At 55.0% G+C, this 22,451-nt stretch overlaps 1 protein-coding gene and 1 pseudogene across 1 annotated transcript; both read right to left on the bottom strand.

Annotated features, from left to right (window-relative positions):
* Positions 1-14,987: 14,987 nt before the first annotated feature.
* LOC141938298 (serine/threonine-protein kinase pim-1-like) lies at positions 14,988-17,322 on the bottom strand (annotated as a pseudogene).
* Positions 17,323-18,452: 1,130 nt separating this feature from the next.
* Positions 18,453-19,900, bottom strand: LOC141938296 (forkhead box protein J1-A-like). Its single transcript, XM_074856940.1, is given in 4 exon segments — positions 18,453-19,130; positions 19,133-19,220; positions 19,223-19,591; positions 19,748-19,900. Coding segments are annotated over 4 exon segments (945 nt in total). The 3' UTR covers positions 18,453-18,795.
* Positions 19,901-22,451: the final 2,551 nt, after the last annotated feature.

The following is a 22,451-nucleotide window of genomic DNA, read 5'->3' as shown; positions in this document are numbered from 1 at the left end:
GTTGTGCCATCCAGCATACCTGATGGTCTTAATCTAATGTCTCACCCTGGCCCTGGGGTCATCAGTGGGCAGCTGTAACTATAAGTGATGGAAAAGACATTTTCCCAGGAGAGTGTCTGTTTCCTGGAACTCAGGCATCACTGATTCTTTTCCCTGTGTTGCCCATTCCAATCTTTCCTTTCCAATCTTCTTATCCCCTAGAGGGCCTATGCAGCTTTTTAGTGACTTGAAATCAAGGTATGAAATCAGCAATATTCTGATTACAGGCAAGTTCTGGAGGTAACACCTGTGGGCTTATGATGACACCATGCTAGCACTGTATCGATCTATGGATCTGCTATTGTCTCTGCAAAGGTAGGAGCCGATTCATCTAAGAGGTCAGATTTTGTTTCCTTATTCCTGCAAAGCCTTGAAGTGTGTTACACTTGGAAGACATAAGGACTTTCAGGAATGCCAAAGCAATTGTACGTGTTTTTCAGAAATTATAGACTTCTTTAAACATGAGTCTTTTCAAAGAAAATTGACGCACCAGGTACACATCTCTCAGCTAACAGAAAGCACGTGGCGTACACCACATTTTAAGACTCCCATTTGGCTAGTTGGGCCATTCCTGCTGAGAAGCACCTTGGAGCATGAGTCACACGCTGACCTGCAAAGGACCGGTGAGTTTACTCACTGAGATGAGGAGTCTTTCCAGGCAGAGCACGCCACATGTGCATCTCCCATCTCTGTTCTTAGCACTCAGCCAAGGGTGCCCACAGGGTACCAACCTGCAGGACAAATTAGAGGGGCTTATTTTTTTTGGCTTTCCTCCGGTTTCCCTTCAGCTTCAAGGACTGGACTTGTACCACCATCTCATTTTGACGTGAGCTGCAGGCAGCTGTCAGATGGCAACACTGCTCACTAATACGTGAATGGGAATTGAGTCAGCAACTTGGGAAGCAAAGGTTTAGCTTCTGTAACTGTTCCTTTAAACCACCCAGTCCCTAGAACCCAGTGAGCTATTTTACCTTTAAAAATAATCATGTTCTGGGAAGGAAGAACACACACATCATCCCCTCCAGCAAGACAAACTTGTCTGATGCCAGCGCTTCACACCATTTCAAACACTGTGGTCAAGAGGCAGCACCCTGCTTCAAACAGCAGAAGTCACTTACTAACATACTCAGAGAGGAGCACAACAAAGAACAGACTGACCAGGTCATTGATTCCCTGCACACAGCCGCTGGCTGGGTGTCGAATGGCCCAGATAAACAGGATTCTTTCAAAGATCTAGGGAAGAATGAGGGAAAGCAGGTACCTGCCTTAGCCGTGCACAAAGGAAAGGCAGAAAAGCATAACTGCTAAGCTCAGGAAGCGGAGATCATGCACTGACAGGCTTTTCTGCAGCAATATGGGTGAGATAAGAAGCATGCAAGTCCTAGGAGAGACTCTGGTATGATCCACAGATCCCCCACACAGGCCAGCCCACACTTCACCGAACAAAGCAGCCCAGGCTCCTCAAAGCCTCTGTTTGAAGAAGTGCAGATCCAGCTTTTCAAGATCCAGGTGGCTTAAGACCCTTCCACCCCTCGGGCAGGGCTGCCCATTAGCAGAGCAGCACACCTTGCTGAGTGTCAGGTAAAAGCCAAGGCTGTTATCTGTTATCAGCACAGTTCTCCTGGCAAAACATCATGGGTCAGGATAGTTCCCAACAGAGCACCCTCCCCCCACAACCAGTGTGTTATTTCCAGACTGCCCCAGCCCCAGGACACCATGCTCTGACATATACACACACACACTGAGCTCGTTTCTAAAGAGGACAGATGCTCCTCACACCTCCTGGCCACCTCTCAAACCCCTCCCTGCCCATGTTTCTCACATCCTGCTTCACTGGAAAGAGGTTTCATAGCAAAACACAACTGATCTCCTCTGATTCAAACACCTTGAATTTGTCTCAAAACAAAAGTTTCAGGTCTTTTACCAGTTCTCAGCTACATCTCACCACAGAAGAGCTGATCTCATCACTCCTGAGTTCCAAGTCTGATTTCAGAAACGTGGGAAAAAGTTTCAGCAGGTATTCACATCAGGAGCTGTCAGCCAGGGAAGCTTCCCTGCAAGACCAACTCACTCATGGCAGTGCTGGTCTAACCCCACACACACCCCACGGCAAATGTGGGGCAGGAGCTTCGCTTCCCCTCTTACCTCCTGGATGAGCGGCTGCTGGAAGAGGGGGATGAGCAGGTTGGTCCTTGGAATGTCGATGTGGATCTGGAAGAGAGGGTGGGTTACACACACCAGCTGTGCTTTCTAGGGGCACAGTAACTTCTCACAGGCTAACAGAGGGGAATCCACCCCTCAGTGTCCCCCCAGGCAAGAGCTGCACTTGCTGACAAGCGCAGTGAGGGCTGCAGATGATGGCTGCACTGAGAAAATCATCTACAGTTTAATCTCCAGTCTCCTCTGCTCAGGCGTGGACAGGTGCCCTGAACTGGGAAAGAGGTGGGGTCTGAATTCTAGTTATTAGGTCAATTTAGGGAAGGCTTAAACTACTGCCTGTAAGAAGACAGACAGAAGCATGGTGTCCTGTCCCCAAGGAGAAGACTCCTGATAGCTACAGCTAGAGGAAGTCCTTGCATGACCTCAACTGCACGGACAAGCGGCAGCAAGAGAGAGGAAAGGGACGTAACCAAGGCAGAAAACCAGGCAACGGGCAGCGGGCTCGTACCTGTCGGTAAGTGTCTTGATGGTGCTTCTTGTTCTGGGAATCGTAATCCTGCTGGATGAAGCTGAAGCACTCCTCCCGCTTGCGCTGTAAGGTCAGCTTTCACTGCTCCATGTCTGTGAGGAGCTAACCCTGTGGGAGGAAAAGCTGTGTCAGGGCAGAGCCTCTTCCCTCACCACAAACCATCCCCTGAAATCCTGCCGGTCAGCTGTGCACCTGGAAGCATCAGGCACAGAGACTCAGGAGCTGGGGAAAGAGCTTTCATGGGATTTGGCTTTCCCAGCCCCTGATGCCTTCACTGATCTTGGAGCAACCCACCTTCATGAGATTCAGTTTCCCAAAACAAGAGGGAACCACACATTCCCAGTATCAGTCTGGGCTTTGTGCTCAAAGAGGATGTAGCAATTAGACTCCCCGACCAAAAAAACCCCTACAGCTCACCCGTACGCTGGGCACAGACACAAAGTGAGCAAACCTGGTTACAGGACACAACGAAGGTCTAGCAGCACATGTCCCTGGCTCGGCACAGTCCCCCCAGACTCCTGCATCACAGCTCCGAGTACTCACTGAGAGGAGACGCCATGTCACAGGCCAGACCTCTCTGGGCACACCGGGCCAGCTGCATTTCCTCAGCTCATCTGCAAACGGACAGTGGTGGTAGTGGGTTAGATCCTAGGCATGTCCAGGCACCACTACACCCAGAAGAAGAGGCAAGCCCAGTCTGCTCCTGCAGGCTCTGGAGACACTCAAGCCTCCAGGAAGGCTCCACATTAGCAATGACAGGGGATGTGTGTCTGCAGCAAGGGGAGTAGAGACGTTTCCAGCTCAGTCTGGGCACAGGACTGGTGGCTGCAGGGGCTCCAATCCTCCAAAGCCTCAGTTCTCATGCAGAGCCCAACAGCCCTTAGTGATCACAACCATCATTTGTGAGATGGAGAAAGACTGGAAATGGACAGGCAGCTGGTGGAGGACATAACCATCTGCCAACAGAGCAGTTTATGCAACTATCCCACTTGGAGCAACTGCAGGTAGTCATTTCATCCACGCCAGAGAAGACCTGACTGCAACCTGAAGCAGGCAGCAGGCCCCCTCTGCCTTCCCCTTCCCACCCACAGGCACCCCCGTTTTGCCACACTCACCCAGGTCTGTGTTGTGTCTGGAAAGGAGCTGCCAAAACTTCTCCGGGCGGGTTTTCTCCCTCAGCGTCATGGGGGCAGCACCCAAAGCGTTTTGGTCAGAGATTCGGGTGACGAGTGGAATGACGGGCCGAAGGGGAAGGGATTGCTGCTTCTGAAGGGGGGTCCGCACACAGGCCTCCTCTTCAAGGAGCAGATGCTGCGGTGAGGTGGGGATGGAGTCTGCACCTCTCCAACCCCACCTCACTCTTCTGGCCACTGTCAGAGACCTGCCGCTGCAGATTCCACCCCTCTCTTCCCCAGTCCCAGCAAACAGAGCACCACTGGCCCACTCTGATGGATCAGCTGGTTCACAGGCACCTGTTGTGGCTCTTCCATCATTTCCCCCCCATTTCTCCCTCCCTTCCTTCCTCCTGCATCAGACACCTGGCTGCCAGGGGATCAGAATTCCCTCTTCCCATGGGAAGCCATGGGCAGAAGGGCACAGGAGGTGAGGCAGAAGGAGCTGTGGGAATCCCACAAGAACCAACCTTCAGATCTGTTCTGTTCACTGCTGATCTAAAGAGTGATCAAGCTAATTGCTAGCGCAGAGAGGAGGCGATGGGCTGCCAATGCCACCTGCAGGCAGCAGGGACCTGCTGGGTGACTTCCACAGCACAGGCAGCCGGCTGCCTGCGATGAGCAGGGCAAAGGGGAGAGACATACGACTCCTCCAGCTCTGCCTCCCCCCACCCTAGAGAAAACTGGTAGATTAACACCCAAAAAAAGCCCTGCGACCTGGGGGGAGAGGCATGTCAGAAGTTAGAGCCAGTCTGCGCTCGCAGATGTTCCTGATACAGCTGCGATGGCTCCCAGCAGACAGGCCAGCCTGGTTCTTCTCTCAGGCACAGAAGGAGCCTTTGCATTTACCCTTCAGCTACAGGAGTCAAAGTTCACCACCTGAAGTGTCACAGAAAAGGGGGAACCTTCACCACTACACAGCACGAGATAGAGACAAGAAGGCAGTTCAGACCAGTTCTGCCTTTTCCTGCCTGGAGGGGTGCTGCGGTTCTCCAGCCTCGCAGCTGCTGGGCAGCTTTACCTCCCCTTCCCTTAATTCTTCAGTCTCCAAAGGGGAGCAGAGGGCTCAAACACCATTGCTAAAAAATACGCCTGTCTCCTTTGATGTGGCTGGTATGATACAGATTTCTGGCCACAAAGGACACCAGCAGATAAGCTTTCCCCGCAAGCTTTCGCAGAGCTCAAGGCAGCACCACATGCCACTGCTGCCCTTCTCTGCTGGAACATCACAGTGCCAGAGGATGCTGGAGACCTCCACCCACTGCAGGACTGAGCAAAAAACCTGCAAAGCCTCGTGGCCTGCATCTCCGGAAGATAAACACTTACTTTTTTGGTGAGCTGGGGATCCAGCGGAGGATGCTGTTCTCCACAGACAGGTTGAATGCTGCAGAAAAGGGAAAGAAAAAAAAAAACAGTGCAAAAAGCCACTGAGCACCCACGAATAATCTCCTCAGCCTAGTCTGGGGTTGCACCTCTTGTCTGTGGTTGGGAGCTGAATACAGACTAAAAGCAGCTTCAATAATGGTTGTCTTCAAAGCCTTAGATCCAAAGTACCACATTCAGCTGAAGATTTGTTCTTTGCAGCAGCAAAGAGAAGCCTTGTTTAAACTCTTAGGCTCTCTCCAGCCTGAGCTGGGATTTGAGATCTGCTCTTTTCTGCACCACCGATTCACTCTGAGTGACCACGTGTCTCTGTCCCCCTGCCTTACACACTGATGTTCATTCTTTTTTCCTTCAAGGGGATTTCCAATGTTGGGAATTCATGTTTCCAAGCCCTGCGGGACAGGGAAGGACTGCAGCCAGTGACACTGGGGCTCTTCTGCAACACACCTCAGGGACTGAACCCCACGCTGGCTCTCAGGTTTGCAGCCAATGCTACGGTACACGGTTTGACTCGGGTCTAAATCCCAGCTTAATCAACTACCTCCTATGTGGCCTGAAATAAGACATGTCTCCATCCCTCAGCTCCCCTCCTGGTGGAAAGTGACCCATGGGACAGGGAGCCTGAGGGCTGCAGGCATTACATGAGGAGCAACACCTCAGAGAAGAGCTCCTATACAAGTGCTCATCACTGGTTGTAGAGTGTCTGGATGCAAGACAGGAATCCTGAGCTATTACCTCCATTTGGGTAACTATTCACAGCCACCCCACCCTGAAAAACCATCTCTGGAAAACAATTCCTCCTCACCCCCTGGTACACAGCACAGTCCCACATCCCACAGCAGAGACAAGGGCCTGTTCAGAGCTGGCACACAAGGGACAGGCTCCTCTTGGGTCAACAGAGCTGGCCTGGTTTCCAGGAGCTGCAGATGGTGCTCAGCAGTAAAACGAGCAGATCCCAGCTGTGTAGAGGGGGATGGCAGCCTGGTGCAGCTGGAAAGCGTGCTGGGAACCAGTTGATGCAGGGGAGGCAGCAGCAACAGGCCCAGCTGGTAGGGAGAGATGCAGTTTCTGCCATAGTATCTGTAGTACCCTCGACGTCTGATCCCGCTCCTTTAGCTCACATCCTTGTACCCAACTTCCAGCACATCCTACAGCTCCACACAGAGGTGCATTATCACATCCTACCTTTACAGCTGAGAAAATTGAGTGATCCCACCAAATGATGCTCAGTAACTTTATTTACCCACTCTTGTCTGTTTTTCCCTGACACAGCTCGGCTAGATGAATCTGCTGTCTCCCAGCTTAACTCCCTCTCTGCAGCTGTCTTCGCTCGACTTCTGCATGGACAGAAAGCTCAGGGCAGGAACTACCTCTCAGCAAACACACCACTCCTTAGTCAGGAGCTGAAACCTAGGCTGACTCTGTGCTCCCAAACCGACTGGATGAGTCCCCAGTCCTGTCTCAGTTTAAGCTTTTCAGGACAGGCATTTTTTGTTACCCGTATGTTCAGTGTCTGGTACAACGGCTGCGGTATCTGCGTTACAACGCTCACAAGGAGATCGTCCCAGGGTGTAGGTTACTGACACTGCACATCCATGAAACCTCAGTGCCACTTTGGACACAGAACATATTTATTCCTAGCAGATTCTGTTTCTCCCCTTTTAAAACAGCATTTAAATACCTCCCACTGGAGCCTGGCTGCCCATCTCTTTAAAGAACAGGAAATAAAAAACCCATTGCACAGAGGATAAGACACTAGACCAACCTGTCAATGCATCCCCAGGAAATTACTGGGGTGAGAAATCCCAATGCAAAAACCACAGGCCAGTACTGGAAATGTGAAACAATATTACTAGTTCTGCCACCTTAAATCTGCAGGGAAAAAGCACCACCTAAAAGCTAATACAACTAAGTGACCAAACACACCAAGTGTCATGGAAAAGGAAGCTAAGACAGTCTCCAAATCTTTACAAAGCCTCCCTCTGTCATCTTGTCAGGGCAAAGAAAGGAGAGAGCCAAGAATCAAAGCTCAGACAAAAAAGAAGAAAGGGAGCTTCACATCCAGCGACCATGGATGCAGCACATCCCACCTCCACCTTCCGTGGTTGTGTTGTCCAAGACCTGTCGGTAGCCATCTCTGGGAAGGACGGGCACGCAGGGGATTTCAAGGTGGTAGCAAGACTCCTGGACAGCAGCCAGTTAGGAGCAGGGGAGAACTTTGCCAAAAACTTGACGTTGGAGTGTATTGTCTAGGCAGTACCAGCTGCCTCCCAGACCGGTTCACCCAATTTGAGCTTTCCAAGCCGAAGCCTGAAGTCGTCCACTGCAGAAGAGAGATGCTGTCTAAGACCACCAGCTGGGAGCAGGGCCATGACCTCCACGGGAGGGACAGGAGCAATCGGGAGACAAAACAACCCAGGGAGAGCACAACATTTGCTTCCCCCGTGAGCAGAAGAGGAGGAACACATAGCGCTCATTGCTTTCCCTTTGCTTGCCCCGGGTCTGGACTGTCCCACCAACCTGAGGGAGCCAGCGCAGTGACAAAGAACCGAGTGAAAGCACATTAGAAAGAGAGATTTGCTGGCCCAGCAGGATTTAGAGCCATCTAAGCATTTCAGACTGCGTCCGCACACCAGGAGGGGAAGGGCAGGGTTCAGATAAGGCAAATGAGAGCAACTGTGAGGAGCACCAGACAGGAACAGCACTTGTGAAAGCCTCCCCAGAGAGGTGGGTGCCCTGTCCCCATGGGAGCCTTGCTCCAGAGGCCTTGTGGGGAGCATCTCCTTCATCACCATCAGCCTCTTCTTCCTAAATACTACTTGAATCAGACATTTCACTTGTTTCTCCCATCCCCAGCTGGGTGCAGGTGCCTCGACAGGAACAGGGACATCACAGTCAGAGGAACCACAGCAGGGGAGGTGTACACAGAGAGGCCCCACAGTCCCTCGTATCGAGTAGAGGTGGACCAGGAGTGACACTCCGCAGAGAGGATAACAGAGGGGGCACACATGTTGGTAGGGGCACCTGTTTGGGACAGAGCTGCTGCCACCCAAGGCAACATCTCTAAGGGCTTCGGGAAGGGGCGAGATCTCTTCAGTATCTGTGGGAAGGAGGACAGTATAGCCCTGGCTCTGAGGCCACCCCAGGGGCACCTTCGAGGCCCTGACCCCCTCCACCCTGCTTCCCATGGGGCAGAGACTGCACACAGGGGTCCCCCCCAGGGCCTGCCCTGCCCTACAGATGAGGGGGCGATCCTGGCACTACCCTTGCCTTATACAAGGGCATTTCCTCCAGCAAAATTCCCCTGCCCCATAGCCTGGGGTGCCCGCGGCATCCCCCTTATTGCAGAGAAGAGCCCCAGGGCCCCCAGCCAGCTCCCCTGGTATCCACCCCTGGTACCCCCCACCCTTGCAGGGGGTACCCCAGGGGCCACAGCCCCACAGCCAGGCAGGGTACTCCTGACAGCCCCTTCCCGAGGCAGAGGGGCTGCTCCAGCTCCCCTACCCAACGCCCCCCAGCTGGGGAGGGGAGCTGTGGCCCTTGCACCCCTTCCCCGGAGGAGGTGGGGCGGGTAGGGCCGGGCCAGGCCGGACCCGCGCTCACCTGCCTGGCAGCTTGGCGCTCTGGTTCCAGAACTGCCTGCCGCTCTCGGCCGCCGTGGCAGAAGGGAGGGGGGGCCCGGCTGGCCAGCGAGCCCACCGGCCGGCTGGCCGGGCCCCGCAGGCCGCCTCACCGCCACCCTCCTGCAGCCCCCGGCGACGCCATCTTGGATCCGGGCGGAGAGAGCGCCGCCATTGGCCGCTGTCGAGCAAGGTGCTGTGGATCAGCCAATGGCGAGCGGGTGGGGGGAGTGACGTCAGAGAAGGGGCGGGGTCTTCGGGGCTGGAGGGGGCTGCGTGAGGCGGAAGAGACCATGGAGCGGGGCATGACAGCGGGGCTGAGGCGGCAGTGCCTGCGTGGGCTGGGGGGACCCTGAGGAGGGGAGGGCCGGTCGGGTTAAGGGGATGGGGAAGGGGAGACACCGCTCACGGTGTGAGTGGGGAGACGCCCAGCAAGCCCCTGGGCGAAACCATCGGGAGAGGGCGGGAGGAAGCGGGTTAAACCACCCGCAGGGCTACAGGAGGGAGCGGGCGGACAGAGCCGGGCGGGGGTGGGACAAGGCACTGAGGGGAGACAGCACCCCTCTGGGTCCCTGCGGCACCCCGGGGTGGCTCCGCTGGCACCCGCGGCTGTCATGATCCCCTCAACGGTTCAAAGCCCTTTGGGGCCATTTCCAGCCCCCAGCCAAGCCCCGGTGCCAAAATGTCCCCTCCTAACGACAACCAGGGGAAAGGAGGAGCCGCCATTATGGGGCAAGCCATGAGGCACAAGCAGTCACTTCCTGAATAAACGGGGATAAACTGTTTTAAGACTTTGTCCGGAAACACCCTGCTAGAGCAGCAGGAGAGTGACCCTCCACCCTGGCAAGGGAAGGTGGCTCATCGTCTCCATGCTGCCCTCATCCTGCTCCTCTCCCCAAAAGGAGAGAAAACCCCCCCAGAGGATGGGGGAAAAGGGCTGAAACCCAAGTCCTCGGCATCCTCAGCTGTGCTTTGATTGCCGTCAGGTCTCAGCTGGTGATGGCAGAAGCCAACCTGGGCCCAACTGAGCCAAATTTATGTGTTTGGGGGGATCTACACACACCCATGCACACACGTAGGGATCCTACAGTGAGTGATTACTACGAGTAGTAGCCTGGCACCGAGATCACGGCTGTCGTGGCACACCTGTGCCGCACGGGTGGCAGCACGGGGGCGGTTTCTGTTGGGGTCGGTGCTGATGGCTTGCGAGGCCACATGCGTGTGCTGGGGCCCCAGCCCTGCCTACCTGTTTCAGGGAGCTGGAGGAAGAGGAAGACTTTTGGCAGGGGCTGACCTGAAATGACATTTTGCCGCTTCTGTTTGTCTCACAGCTTTTGAAGCGGGGTGAGATCTCCGTCCCTGCAACCTTTCAAATGCACGTGCATGCCTGTGTGTCATTTCAGGTTCACTGAAGCGGCTGCTTCAATGTGAAACAGGAGCAGCTGTTCCATTTTTTTGGGTTGCTTAACCCCCTCCTAACTGTAATAAACACAGAGATTAAGGACACAGAAATATTACCCTGGAGAAAGGGGACCAAAAGCTTGGAAAAGGATGAAAGGATCACACCGATTATTCCTTTAAAAAATACGTTTCCTTAGCTGAAGCTGCTAAATTTGACTCAACTTTACACACTGGAAGGTTTTGCGGTTGTTGTTTGGTTGTTTGGTTTTTTTACAGTGACTAAAGTGGTTTTTTCCTCATAAAAACCCCCACCAACTCTCAGGCCGAGTGATTCAGTTTCGACGTGTCACGCAGGCAGGGTTAGCGCAGATCCCACTCTCAGGAAGGTCGGTATAAACCCCAAAACATGAGACTCTGGTCTGGAGCGGGGCTACAGGTGCCTGAAACCAGCACCTGGCCGCCCCCACTGTCACAGCACGGGGTCTATTTTTCAGAGGAGAGCTGGGAAGGGACAGGTTTCACCACGGGTTCATGCTGAGGGGGGTGCAGGGCTTTAGTGTCGACTCCTGGAGGACTAAATCCCCTGCCTGGGGGACGTGGGGCCATCAGGGGTTTAAAGCTGGGAGATCCTCTGCGGCTGGTCCCAGCCTAAGGGTGGGTAGGACAGGGAAAGGCAGATGAGCTCAAGCTCCACCACAAAAGATCTCCAGCAAGTTGGGGCACCGTGCCTCAGTTTCCCCACCTGCCCTGTGGAGGTGGTGCTGTTGCCACACAGGTCGTCGGCAAAAAGCCTTTGGAGACCGACTTCCACTGGGATTCATTACTGGGGAGCTGAGTTACGGGACACCTGGTTTGCTGATAATTCACCCCATCCTAAGGCAGGTGTTTAAAATAGCTCCTGTGCCTCACTGTGCTGAGAAGGGCCAAAGGGTTTCAGATGCCGCCTCGGGGCAGCTGGATGTTTTCCTTGCAGCAGGATGTGAGGTGAGATGCCACCTCCGAGACTCCAGCTCTTCGGGTCCCTGCGGCAAGCCCCCGCTCCCCAAGGGGTTTTTCTCCTCGGTGCTCATCTGCATTGTTCCAGCCGTGGTAGGGGTTTGGCTGTTGCTCATCTCTCAGTCCCAGACAGGGACATGCAAAACACAACCCTTGCTGTTGCTGTGGCTGCAGGCTGCCCTGGCCAGTCCCTTCTGCATCACCAAGCACCTTTGCTGGGGATGGATGGGTAGAGGAAGCCACAGGTGTGATGAGTTCTGGCCCTTTGCAAGTCCTCAGCCATCCATGGGACTCTGGTGCTCCCAGAACGGGAGGTCCAACAGTCTGAAATCTCATCCTGCTCCTGGTTCATCGTTTTTTTTCTGCTTTCCGAAATGTGGGTCCTTCCCCTGCTGACAGCAGGGAGCAATAAAAAGTTGTGAACTAGAGGTGGGAGTGTGATGCTGGCTCCAAATCGCTTCCTGCTGGAAATCTCCTGCATCTTCATCCTCTCCTATCACAGCTGACAGCCCCAAATGGAAGCGAACATTTCTCTGTCGAGAGAAATGAGGGATGAAAAGGCCTTTTCCTTTCCCCCAGCTCCTGTGCCACAATGCGATGATGTGGAGGGGAGCAACGGGCATCGGCTGCCCATCTTCAGGTCTCCCGTCACACCTACTGTGGTCCTGTCCCCGTGGCAGAGGTCTGGGACATGAATCTGGTGGCTCCCAGCCCCGTGAAGGCATTACTGCACAGGAAGGCGGGTGCACAGGGATCAAACACGCACCGATCCTTTCCCAACACCCAAACCTTGGATACACCCCGTCACCTTGGCAGGACAAAACAGTACCCAGGCAGCGGGATCTTCCCAGGGGACACGATGGCACCGTTCCCCTCCTGCAGCACCAGCCTGGCAGGGACAAAATCATCAGCAACAGGCGGAAACAAAGTGACTATCAGCACCCCAGCCCCACACTCGAGCTGCTCAGCCTTTCTGCGGCGAGTTTTCTAAGGAACACTGCAGCAGTCAGCGAGTGTTTATGGGCAGGGGAGGCCGAGCTCAGCCCGCAGCCAGGGCAGCTGCCAGAGTGTTTCGGTGGTGCTGAGGGGGGACGGCGGCCACCTGAGGGGCTCAGGCTCCTTGTGGTAGCAGGCAGCGTGGTGGGGAGGTTTGCTTTGTGTAAGAGCAGTTTCCTGGATGGTCCGGGGAAAAAGCGAGCGAGAGAGGAGGTTAAATACAAACCACATCTCAAAACAGAGCTAAACTTTGAAGGCATGTGAAGCTGCGCTTCCTGCTTGTAGCAGCCCTGAGGAGATGAAAGATGCAGCTGAGTTTAAAAAAAAAAAAAAAGGCAAACCAGACAGAGTTAACGCTTTCTGCTGAAGGCAGAGGCACACCAGTAACACAGCACACCAGGTCACCCCACGAGGCTGGGACGTGGCTCCAGGACCCCCCTTTCCCTCGCACAGCAGCCCCCCGGCTCAGACAGCGGTGCTGGCAAGCCCGGGGTGAGCCAGGGAGAGGGACCGTTGCCTGGGCACGGGGGGGGGGGGGGGGGGGGGGGGGGGGGGGTGGTGTTTAAGCAAGAGAGCCCTGGGGCAAGAAAAGGAAAGGATGGTCCTGTTGTCTGAGATGTGGGGGACTTGCAAAGTGACCTGCAGAAGGGGAAACGTGCCCCTTCCTTGGGGCAGACACAGCCCAGCATGCGCAGCGCAGCAGGTGGGCCATGAGGTCAAGCAGGAGCAGGGCTTCAAAATTCAGCACATTAATTTAAAAAAAAAAAATCCCAAGTGAAAACAAAAACCAAAACCAACACCCCCAAAAGCCAAAGCACTGTAGAGCTGGGAAGTGGGGTTTGACAGTTTGGAGGGTAAAAGCTCGAGCGAAGCGTTACCGCCGCTGACTGATAGCGACTGACTTCTCATAATCCCAAGATCAACTTCCTCTCACTCTGCGTTCGCTGCAGCCGAGCTGGAGGTGGGCACAGCCCGCCGGCAGCTTTCTTCACCCCCCAGCACCTGGCACCCAAGACCCGCTGTGCACCAACAGAGCCAGAGCAACAGGATCTGCCTAACAAAAATTTAATTTGGCTGGCAACACCCGGCCTTTCACAAGGTCGCTTTGATGGTTGTTTCCTTGCCGTCCCCAGCACACGCTTCACACCAGCCTGCGGGTGAACGGAAATGCAAAGGGCTCCACAGCCCTTCGATCCCTCCCAGACCTGCCAGGAGCTGTCGGCCCTGGAAACACCCAGCCGAGGGATGGGTCCAGTCTTCCCCGTGGTGCTGTCAGCTGGCTGGTCCTGGCTGACGTGGCTCAGTGAGCCTTTGGGCGAGGCCTTCGGAGTTAGTCTCAGCTGGAGACAAACGGGTGGTCCCCACAGTAGCCCTGCAGTAGCCATGCCACGGTGTGGCCACCGGTACCTGGCATGCTCGCAGCATCCTTCATCCCACCCCACAGTAACGGGATGTCTCCATCACATCAAGTGGTTTGTTTTTATTTAAAACCGCATTAAAAAAATACAAAATTTCTGAATTCCCCTGTACAATATGAACTATCAAGAAAAAACCCGCCAGCTAAAACATATAAAGACTTGACAGCGCAGACAGCCCGGAGCAGCTCCCCCCTCCCCAGCCCCAAACAAGACACCCGCAGGGAAAAACAAAACACCTGGCAAGGGAACAACAGCAACCAGAACTCTGTACAGAGAGAGCTGGGGAGCAGGCAGCCGCTCCGCACCCCGCCAGACAGAAACACTGCGGGTGGGGATGGACAGGGGGCAGACACAGAGGGAAGGCCTGAACAGAAAAGTGGGGGATCAGCAGCTGTGGGAGCAAGGCGTGGGTGGGAAACCCACGCAAATTATAAATAAATAAATAAGTTATCCTGCCGGCTAGAACTCTCTCTTTAAAAAATCCATGAAAATAAATCAAAAACAAAAACTGGAAAAAAGAAAAAAAGGTAAAACATTATCACTATTAACAACTATACATCAAAATTCACTCCTGTATAACTGAACACATTTACAGCTCTGTTGGTTTGCATCATTTGTGCGTTTGTGAGGGCACTGAGAAGCAAAGAAACCCAGAAAATCCAGGCGAGGTGGAGGCACAGGAGGTGAGGGATCACCTGCTTGGCTCCCAGGTGTCTTCTGACCTTTTTCTTTTTGAAAGGGGGAAAGGAAGTATATACCCAGGCGAGTCTTGGAAAAGCAGCAGTGTAGGAAAATCCAAGTATTTCCTCCAGCACAGCCCAGATCTCAGCTGAAGGCACTCGAGCATGGTGACAGCGGAGGAAGCAGCCATTCGGCCACAGTAACTGCCCTTCCCCCAAGTTTTTCCCCCATTGAAGCTTCTCTTGCAATAAGGTCTCCGATCCTCTCACCGTCCCGAATTCAGGTGGTCAGGAAGATGTTTGGGAGCCACCAAAACCAGATGGTTTGCAGTAAGGTCTCCTCTCTCCACCAATAACAGAACCAAAACCAACAAACAAACAAAAAATTACTGGCAAGACCAGCAAATGAGACAGGGTCATTCAGATGGAGCCCAGGACAGCTGGGTTGGATGGTGGCCACCAGCACTTGGAAGATCAGGTCTCCAGCCCAGCTTTGGGGCAGGATGTGCGTGTTCCCAATGATCCCTGCTCAGTGCTACGGTGGTGAGGAAGCCTGGTCTTTGCTTCTTATGGCCAGGACATGCCTGGAGCTGTTATGTGCCAGGGTCCCGGGCCAAACCATGCAGGTGGGGTGTCTGCCATCTCCTAGGGCAGGTGAATGCCTCGCAGCCAGGAGTGGTTGAAAATGTCCTCCAGAGATGGTCTGTCTGAAGGCTGCGAGGACAAACACCACCTGATGAGATACTGGCACTCTGGGGAGAGAAACCAGACACCGCCGGTCAGAGAAGGCTCCTGTCCACCTTCCGCCACTGTCCGCAGTGCGCAGGACATGCTGGGTGTGCTCAGAGCTATCCCTAAACCTCCTGATCCAGGAGCTGTTTTGGAGGAGAGCAGGATGGCAGGACATGTGCCACATCTCCCAGCTAACCACGGGAGATCACCCTCCTCACGTGCCACCTCCCCCAGCTAACCACGGGAGATCACCCTCCTCCACAGCCGTAAGAGCGGGGATGCTTGTGCGCCCGGTGCCATCTCCCAAACCCGTTGCCCACCACGAAGCCGGGTACCCACCGAGGGAGATCGGCTGGCGGAAGAAGAGCTGGCCCCTGATGATGTCCTCATCCTGCTCGAAGGGGACGTCCCCGCAGACCATGTCATAGAGCAGGATGCCCAGGGACCAGACTGTTGCTGAACGGCCGTGGTAGCGGTGGTAGAGGACCCACTCTGGTGGGCTGTACTCTCGTGTTCCTACGGGAGACAGGCGGAGCTCGTCAGGCGGATGCTGCCTGCTCCCGGATCCTCACCTGAGTGTCCTTGGGGACACGGGGGCTGCACCAGTGGTGGGGGGGGACGATGCACGGTGTGACCCGCCGCCCCCTCGCCAACACGGGACCCTTGTTTACAAACTTTGGGTTGTAAAAAAAAGCTGCTGGTGCCGGAAGAGGGCAGCACGGGCCCGGGGAAGGCCCGACCGTTACATGAAAAAAAAAAAAAAAAAAAAAAAAGAGGAAAAAAAAGAAAAAAAACCCCACAGGTGGGAAAAAACCACGCCTTTCCCCCCTGCCTTACCCAAAACCAAAAATTTAAAAAAAGCCAAGGCAAACAAGGGGAGTAGAGCAGCCCAAGGCCTTCCATGCCTGCAAACCAAACCGGCCAGCATACAGGTTTTGCAAACTCCCCCCGCCCCGCTACACCCACAGGTTTCCACCCTCTCGGGCCTCGCCTTATCCCCCACCCTGTGACGCCCCGGTTTCTCCTGGTAGCCCCGGTCACTCACCAGCTCACCCCACACTGCGACACGTTCCCGGGCCACATGTTTGATGGCCACCTGCAAGCCAAGGGGAGCGACAGGCTGAGCCTCCTCCTCCTTCTCCTCCTCCTCCTCCTCCTCCTCCCCTCCTCCCTTCCGCCCTGCCAGCCCCGCCACCGTCCCCGCCACTTACCGGGGTGCCATCAGAGAGGCGGATGCCCGAGTAAACCGATCCGTAGCCGCCGCTCCCCAGTAGCTGCCCCTCCTGGTACAGGTCCTCCAGCCGCACCTTCTCCTTCCCTGCGGGCCAGACCGGGCCGTCACCGCCCCGCCCCGGCCGCCCCCCTGCCCCCCGCCAAACGAAGCCCAGCCAAACCGGCCCGTCCCACTCTGACCTGGCGGTGGTTTGGCCGCGTGTAGCTCCCCGCCGCTCCCGGGACGTAGATGGGCCGGCGAGGGGATCTTCGGGAGCTACACCGCAGCCCCCTCGCCCGATTCTGGGGCCAGGTGAGGCACCTCCCAAACCGGACCGGGCACCGGTGGCTCGGCGCCGGCGATCGGGCTGCCGAGCGGCTGAAGGCGGGCGGGGGAGCCTGGGGAGAAGGAGGCGGAGACGGAGGCGGCGGCGGGGCGGGGCGGGGAGGGAGCGGCCTCGGCACAGCAGCCCCCGGCCGGCCCCGGGGGGAGCGGGGGCCAGAGCCGGGCTGGGCAGAGCCGGGGGGCGGTGCTGCCATGCCAGGCCCAGCCGCGCCGGCCCATCCAGTGGCGCCACCGCCAATAGGGCGAGAGCCGCGGGGCGGGGACGAGGCGGCGGGGCCCGGCACGGCGGGAAGGGGAAGGGGCCAGAGGCGCGCGTGGGGGGGGGGTCGGGGGCAAGAAACGCCGGGAGAGCCAAACTGCTGCTGTCAGCCATCGCTTGTCCTCTGCCCGACTGCCCGGCCGTGGCCCCGCTGCCCAGGGAGCCCTGACGCATTCTGCGGTTGCCACGGCTCGCAGGATGCAAACTTGGGGGGGGGGGGGGGGGGGGCAGGGGGCACGGACAGGCTCGGCCCGGCCCTGCCACCAGCCCGGGATTTGGCCCACAGGCACGCTGCCCGCTCGCCCCGACCGGCTGCTCTCTCTGCCGGGCCGGCAGAACTGGCTGGCTGGCAGCCACGGAGCTCCTCTTCCTCCCGCATCTGCGCCAAGATCCCCATGTTTTGGTGGCTTGTTCTTCACTTTAGTGTTTTTTTCCTGCAATCCCACAACTTCCCGGTGGACCCCATCCCGTCCTCCCGCCCCGCGCTGCCGTTACTTCACCACCAGCAAACCGCTGCCTGAACTTTTCCCTGCTCTAGTAAAAGTGGCAACTCCAGCTGACGACTCTTGACTAACAATCCTGTTTAAATTTTTTTTCTCCTCCTTTTTTTTTTTCCTCAGAAGTCACTGTCTGAGATGCTTCCCCGAGTTCCAGAAATAAGATAAATAATTTCCTGGGTGGGGGTCTCAGATGACTGGAGAGGAGGGTGCTCAGAGCCACCACAGCACAGAGAAGACTGGCACATCGGGGCCAGAAAGAGGACAGGAAGAATCGATGTGACACGCAGAGAGCTTTGGGGCATGTGCGCACACACACACTGCCTGCAGACACACGTGGGTACAAAGAGAAGGTGCGATGCACACCCGCAGCATGCGCACAACCGCACTGCGAGACACACATCTGGAACACAGAGCGCAACGTGCGGTGTTCACCCCCCCCCCCCCCCCGAGCGTGCGCACACACACACCCCCCACATGTGCACACGCTGCAGCATGCAGGATGTACCCACCCGCACGCCCCGCACACACGCACCTCGTGTGCACCCACCCCTGCGCCCACCCGTGAGCTCACAGCGTGCACCCAGCGATGCGCGTGCTCGCAGAACGCCCCTCCCACGGGGACACACGCAAACTGTGCACTCCTCTCTCTGCTGCAGGTTTTCCAGCAGTTTCTTGGGGTTTTCCCCCCCCTGCTTCTTAAATACCTTCTCCCAGAGGCACGACCACCATCACTGATGGGCTCAGCCTTGGCCAGCAGCGGGGCCAACTTGGGGCCAGGGAAGCTCCTAGCAGCTTCTCACAGGAGCCACCCCTGTAGCTCCTCACCTGCTACCAAAACGCCCCACACCAACCCAACCCAATACCCAAGCTGCATTTCCCCTATTGCCCCACTATTAAGGGATGCTAGTGCTAAAAGGAGAGGTTTCTTTGAATATATAATATTTAATATATCGTAGAAAAACATGTAAAAAAGCAAACGTGCTGAATTTATAAATCTTTTCTTCTTCTCTAAGCAGAACATAGGTCCTGTCCCTGGAAACTAACTAAATTTAAAATATATATATAATTCACATTCCTTCCTTTAAAAGTAAAAAAATAAATAGTGTATATTTCTTCATGGGGGAAACTCATGCACTAGAGACTGCTGATGTGTCCTTTAAAGATACAGCAAGCAGTTCTTGTGGCGGTGTTTTTTTCTCCCCCTGGTGTTTCTGTAAATCATCTGACAATGAAGCTGGTCAAAGCCATTGTAGATGTCTCTGTCTCTAGAAAATCTTGTCCCTTGGGAGTGCCAGCAGCATGGGGGGAGCATCCTCCTAAATTCTGTGTGGGCTTTGAAGGGTGTCTGGCCCTTAGACGAGAGATGCCAGACTGCTCCAGTCACTCCCATCCGCTGGCAAAGAGGCGTCGCTGAGGTCAAACAACTGCTCGATGTTGACAGAGTTGGAGAGGTCATCTTCTGTCTCTTCATCCCAGGGATGCGGCAGCAGGGAAGTGGCCATCAAAGTTTCAAACTCGAGGTTGTTCTGGTTGGATTTGGTGAGGACCTGCTCCTGCCTCTGGGCGCAGTCCATGTGCTGCCCATCTGCTGTCAAGCCCAGGTTGACTTTCGTGGGGTTGTTTGGAGGCATGAGCTCCAGATCCTCAAAAAGGGAGAATTCCCCATTCTGAATGGTATCAAAGATGGCTTCCAGTCCAAGTCCCCTTCCAGCCATCCCAGCTCAGGCTGCTCACCCTGACTCAGCAAGGCAGAGCTGGAAAGCCGCTGGAAAGCCGAGGTGCCTTCGCCACTTGCTGGAGCGAGGGCTGCTTGCGCTTGTGCCCTGCTGGATTGGAGTTCAGGTCGCCGGTCACTTCTTCAAACTCTTCCAGCAGCTGCTGCAACTCCACGCTGACACTGAGGATGTTCTTGGAGGCGGGAGCCGAAGCAGCTGGGCTGGCGACGCACTGTGCTTCTGGCTGGGCTCTTTCGGTGAAGGCCGGGTGGAGCTGCACAGGGGTCATTCTCCGCTTTTTGGAGGCACCATTCTTGAGCTGGTTGGTGTATTGGGGGCCCAGCTTCCAAAACCCACCTTTCCCTGGCTTGCCCTTCTCCCGAGGCACCCTGATGAAGCGCTTGTTCAAGGACAGGTTGTGCCGGATGGAATTCTAGACCCAAAAGAGAAAAAAACCAAGGCTGAATGCTTGTCTGCTACTGCAGCCACTATCTGTGTGCAGAGGCTGGTGGAAAAGGCCATTTTCAGCAAGGACATTTGGGAAAAAGAAAGCAGAAACAGCAACGTCAAGCCATCCCGGGCTACGTGCCCAGCAGAAAGTCCCCTGCCCCGAGTCACTGGCAGAATTTTCTTGCCTCTTGTCTAGTCCAGCCAGAGGTGACAGAGCCAAGGGGGTCCAGCGAGGACTTGTCAACCAAGAGGAACTTTGGGGCAACTGTCCTTGGCTGTAACTTGTGACCATGGGCCTTGGATCACGCAGAGCACTGGCAGGACCCAGCCAGACTTGCTCAGGCATGGAGCTAAGCTGGAGGAGGGCAGCTCCTCCTTCGTGGCTAAGGAAGGAGAGGAGGGTCTTTACCCTGCTGTGGCCAGGACCCCATTACAAGTGGCAACACATGGCAGCACCACGGCAGATGGCATCATCAGCAGGAACACAGATAACCCTGCAAACAATCCAGGCTGTGGTAACTCCAGATTTACAGTTTCACAAAGTTTTACAAGGGTCAGAGACTTGCAAACTGAATTCGCTGCTCCCCATCTGCCCTCCCCACGCCAAACTTCATTCAGCCTGAGCTGCCCTCCATTATCACCCGGTCGGAGAACATATTTATCATTCCTGCCTGCAAGAATCCTGTGAACCCTCTGCATCCCTGCAGAGAGGGATTGAAAACATTCTTTCTTTTTGGAAGGCACCCCTCTAAAACCATTGTGATCCTCCAGCCATGAGTTTGCAGGAGAAAGTCAACCCGCTGGCACGCAGCTCGTCCTCCTTTTTTTTTTCTAAAGTGCATCTTTAATCAGGGTCCTGTGTTGCCCTGGATGAGCAAAAGAAGTGGAAAGCAACAGTGTCGGACCAAAACAAGGGAGAGGGGCTATGTCAGCTGCTGAAAGACAGAGAGGGTTGATGCTTGTCTAGACCCTCTAGCAACTGCAGTGATGATTTTGGGTACAAAAAGCATGAAAGCTGCTTCTGAGAGTGACCTGGATCCTTAATGAAACCTGTTGTTGCTACTGCAGGAATCCTCCCTGGTGTGTTCTTGGTTTACAGAACAACAAACACAAGCCTTGAAACAGTGAAAATGTAAGCCAGCTCTGTTGTGGTTTAGGCCCAGCTGGCAACTAAACACCTCACGGCCGCTGGTGGGTCTAGACCAGGACAGAGAGGGCTCAGTCACCACTTCTAGTGCGAGGGAAAACAGACTTGACTCGGGGAAAAAACATCAAATCAGAGTAGGGATAGGAGAAATCAACCTGGATCTTAAGAACACCTTCACTCCACTCCTCCCTTCTTCCCGGGCTTAGCTCTACTCCCGATTTGCTGACCCTCCTTCCCACCCGTGACGCGGGGGGGCAGGGATGGGGGGTTGTGGTCAGTTCCTGGCCCCTTGTCTCTGCCGCTGGGGAGGACTCCTCACAGTCTGCCCGTGCTCCAGCCGTGGGTCCCCACGGGGTCACAGCCTCTTTTGGGCATCCCCCTGCTCGAGCGTGGGGTCCCCCCCAGGCTGCAGGTGGGCACCTGAAGTGCTAAGGCTTGGACAATAGGGCCAAGCCAGAGTTGACCTATAGATGAATCCTGTATATCTTATAACTGATAACCATTGTGCTAACAGGTATTACACTAAGTTATAACAAACCACCTACTCTGATGTAAAAGGTGGAACTGTTGAAGCCTGAGCAACAGGCCCTGAACTGAAACTGTTAATTCAGTATGTAATCCCTAATGAAATATGCATGGAGGGTGTAGCTATGATGAATGTATCTTTCCCTTCCTTTGTATATGAGTAGAGTAACAAAGTCATGGAGGCAGGTGTCTGTCTCCAAGACCTGATGAGATGAATGTATCTTTCCCTTCCTTTGTATATGAGTAGAGTAACAGAGTTGTGGAGGCAGGTGCCTGTCCTCGAGGCCTGATGTGAGACCCTGCGCATAATCCAATCCGATAAGCAGAGAAATTCCCTTAGTTTCTTCCTTGAGCCCTGGCCAGGCTCTGGGGGAACCTAATGTGAAATTTAAACCAGATATTTCTGCTTAAAACAAAGGTGCCAGCTATTCTGGCTTGCTGATTTTTGGGTATATAAGGCTGGACCCGCTCACAGCGACTTTGGAAGCCTCACCTACGGGTGGACGCACCGCGTAGGATTTCCCACTTGCCGGGACAGGCTCTGCAAATCCTCGCTGTAACCGGGGCTGCCCAGCGACTGCGGATCTGGATGATGGTAAAGTATGCAAGTGGTGATGGATCTTTCTTAATCACTATTCTCTCTCTCAGGTAATAATGATTTGATGCATTACCCTGTATTTTCCTATTTGTTTAAGTGCACTATTCTGTCTTTTCTTACTGTATGTTTTCCATATTATTCTGTTATATTATTTTGTTATTTCTAGTAAAATACGCCTGCTCTTTTCACTCTGGTGTCTGAGTTTAATTGATATCCCTGATCAGCAGAACAGCACCTGCCCCACTGTTACCCTCCCTGGGTGCGGGGCACAGCTGCCTCCCCATGGGCTGCCCCACGGGCTGCAGGGGAACCTCTGCTCTGGGCCTGGAGCACCTCCTGCCCCTCCTTCTGCCCCGACCTTGGGGTCTGCAGAGTTGTTGCTCCCACACATTCTCACTCCTCTCCCCAGCTGAACTTGCCATTGTGCAGCAGCTTTTTCCGCTTCTTAAACACGTTACCCCAGAGGCGCTACCACCGTCGCTGATGGGCTCAGCCTTAGCCAGTGGTGGGTCCCTCTTGGAGCCGCTGGCCTTGGCCTTGGCTCTGTCGGACATGGGGAAGCTTCCAGCAGCT

Source organism: Strix uralensis, chromosome Z, assembly GCF_047716275.1.
Source record: "Strix uralensis isolate ZFMK-TIS-50842 chromosome Z, bStrUra1, whole genome shotgun sequence".
NCBI lineage: Eukaryota > Metazoa > Chordata > Aves > Strigiformes > Strigidae > Strix > Strix uralensis.
Note: the sequence above shows the minus strand (reverse complement) of the source record. Positions and strands in the feature narration are given on the sequence as shown.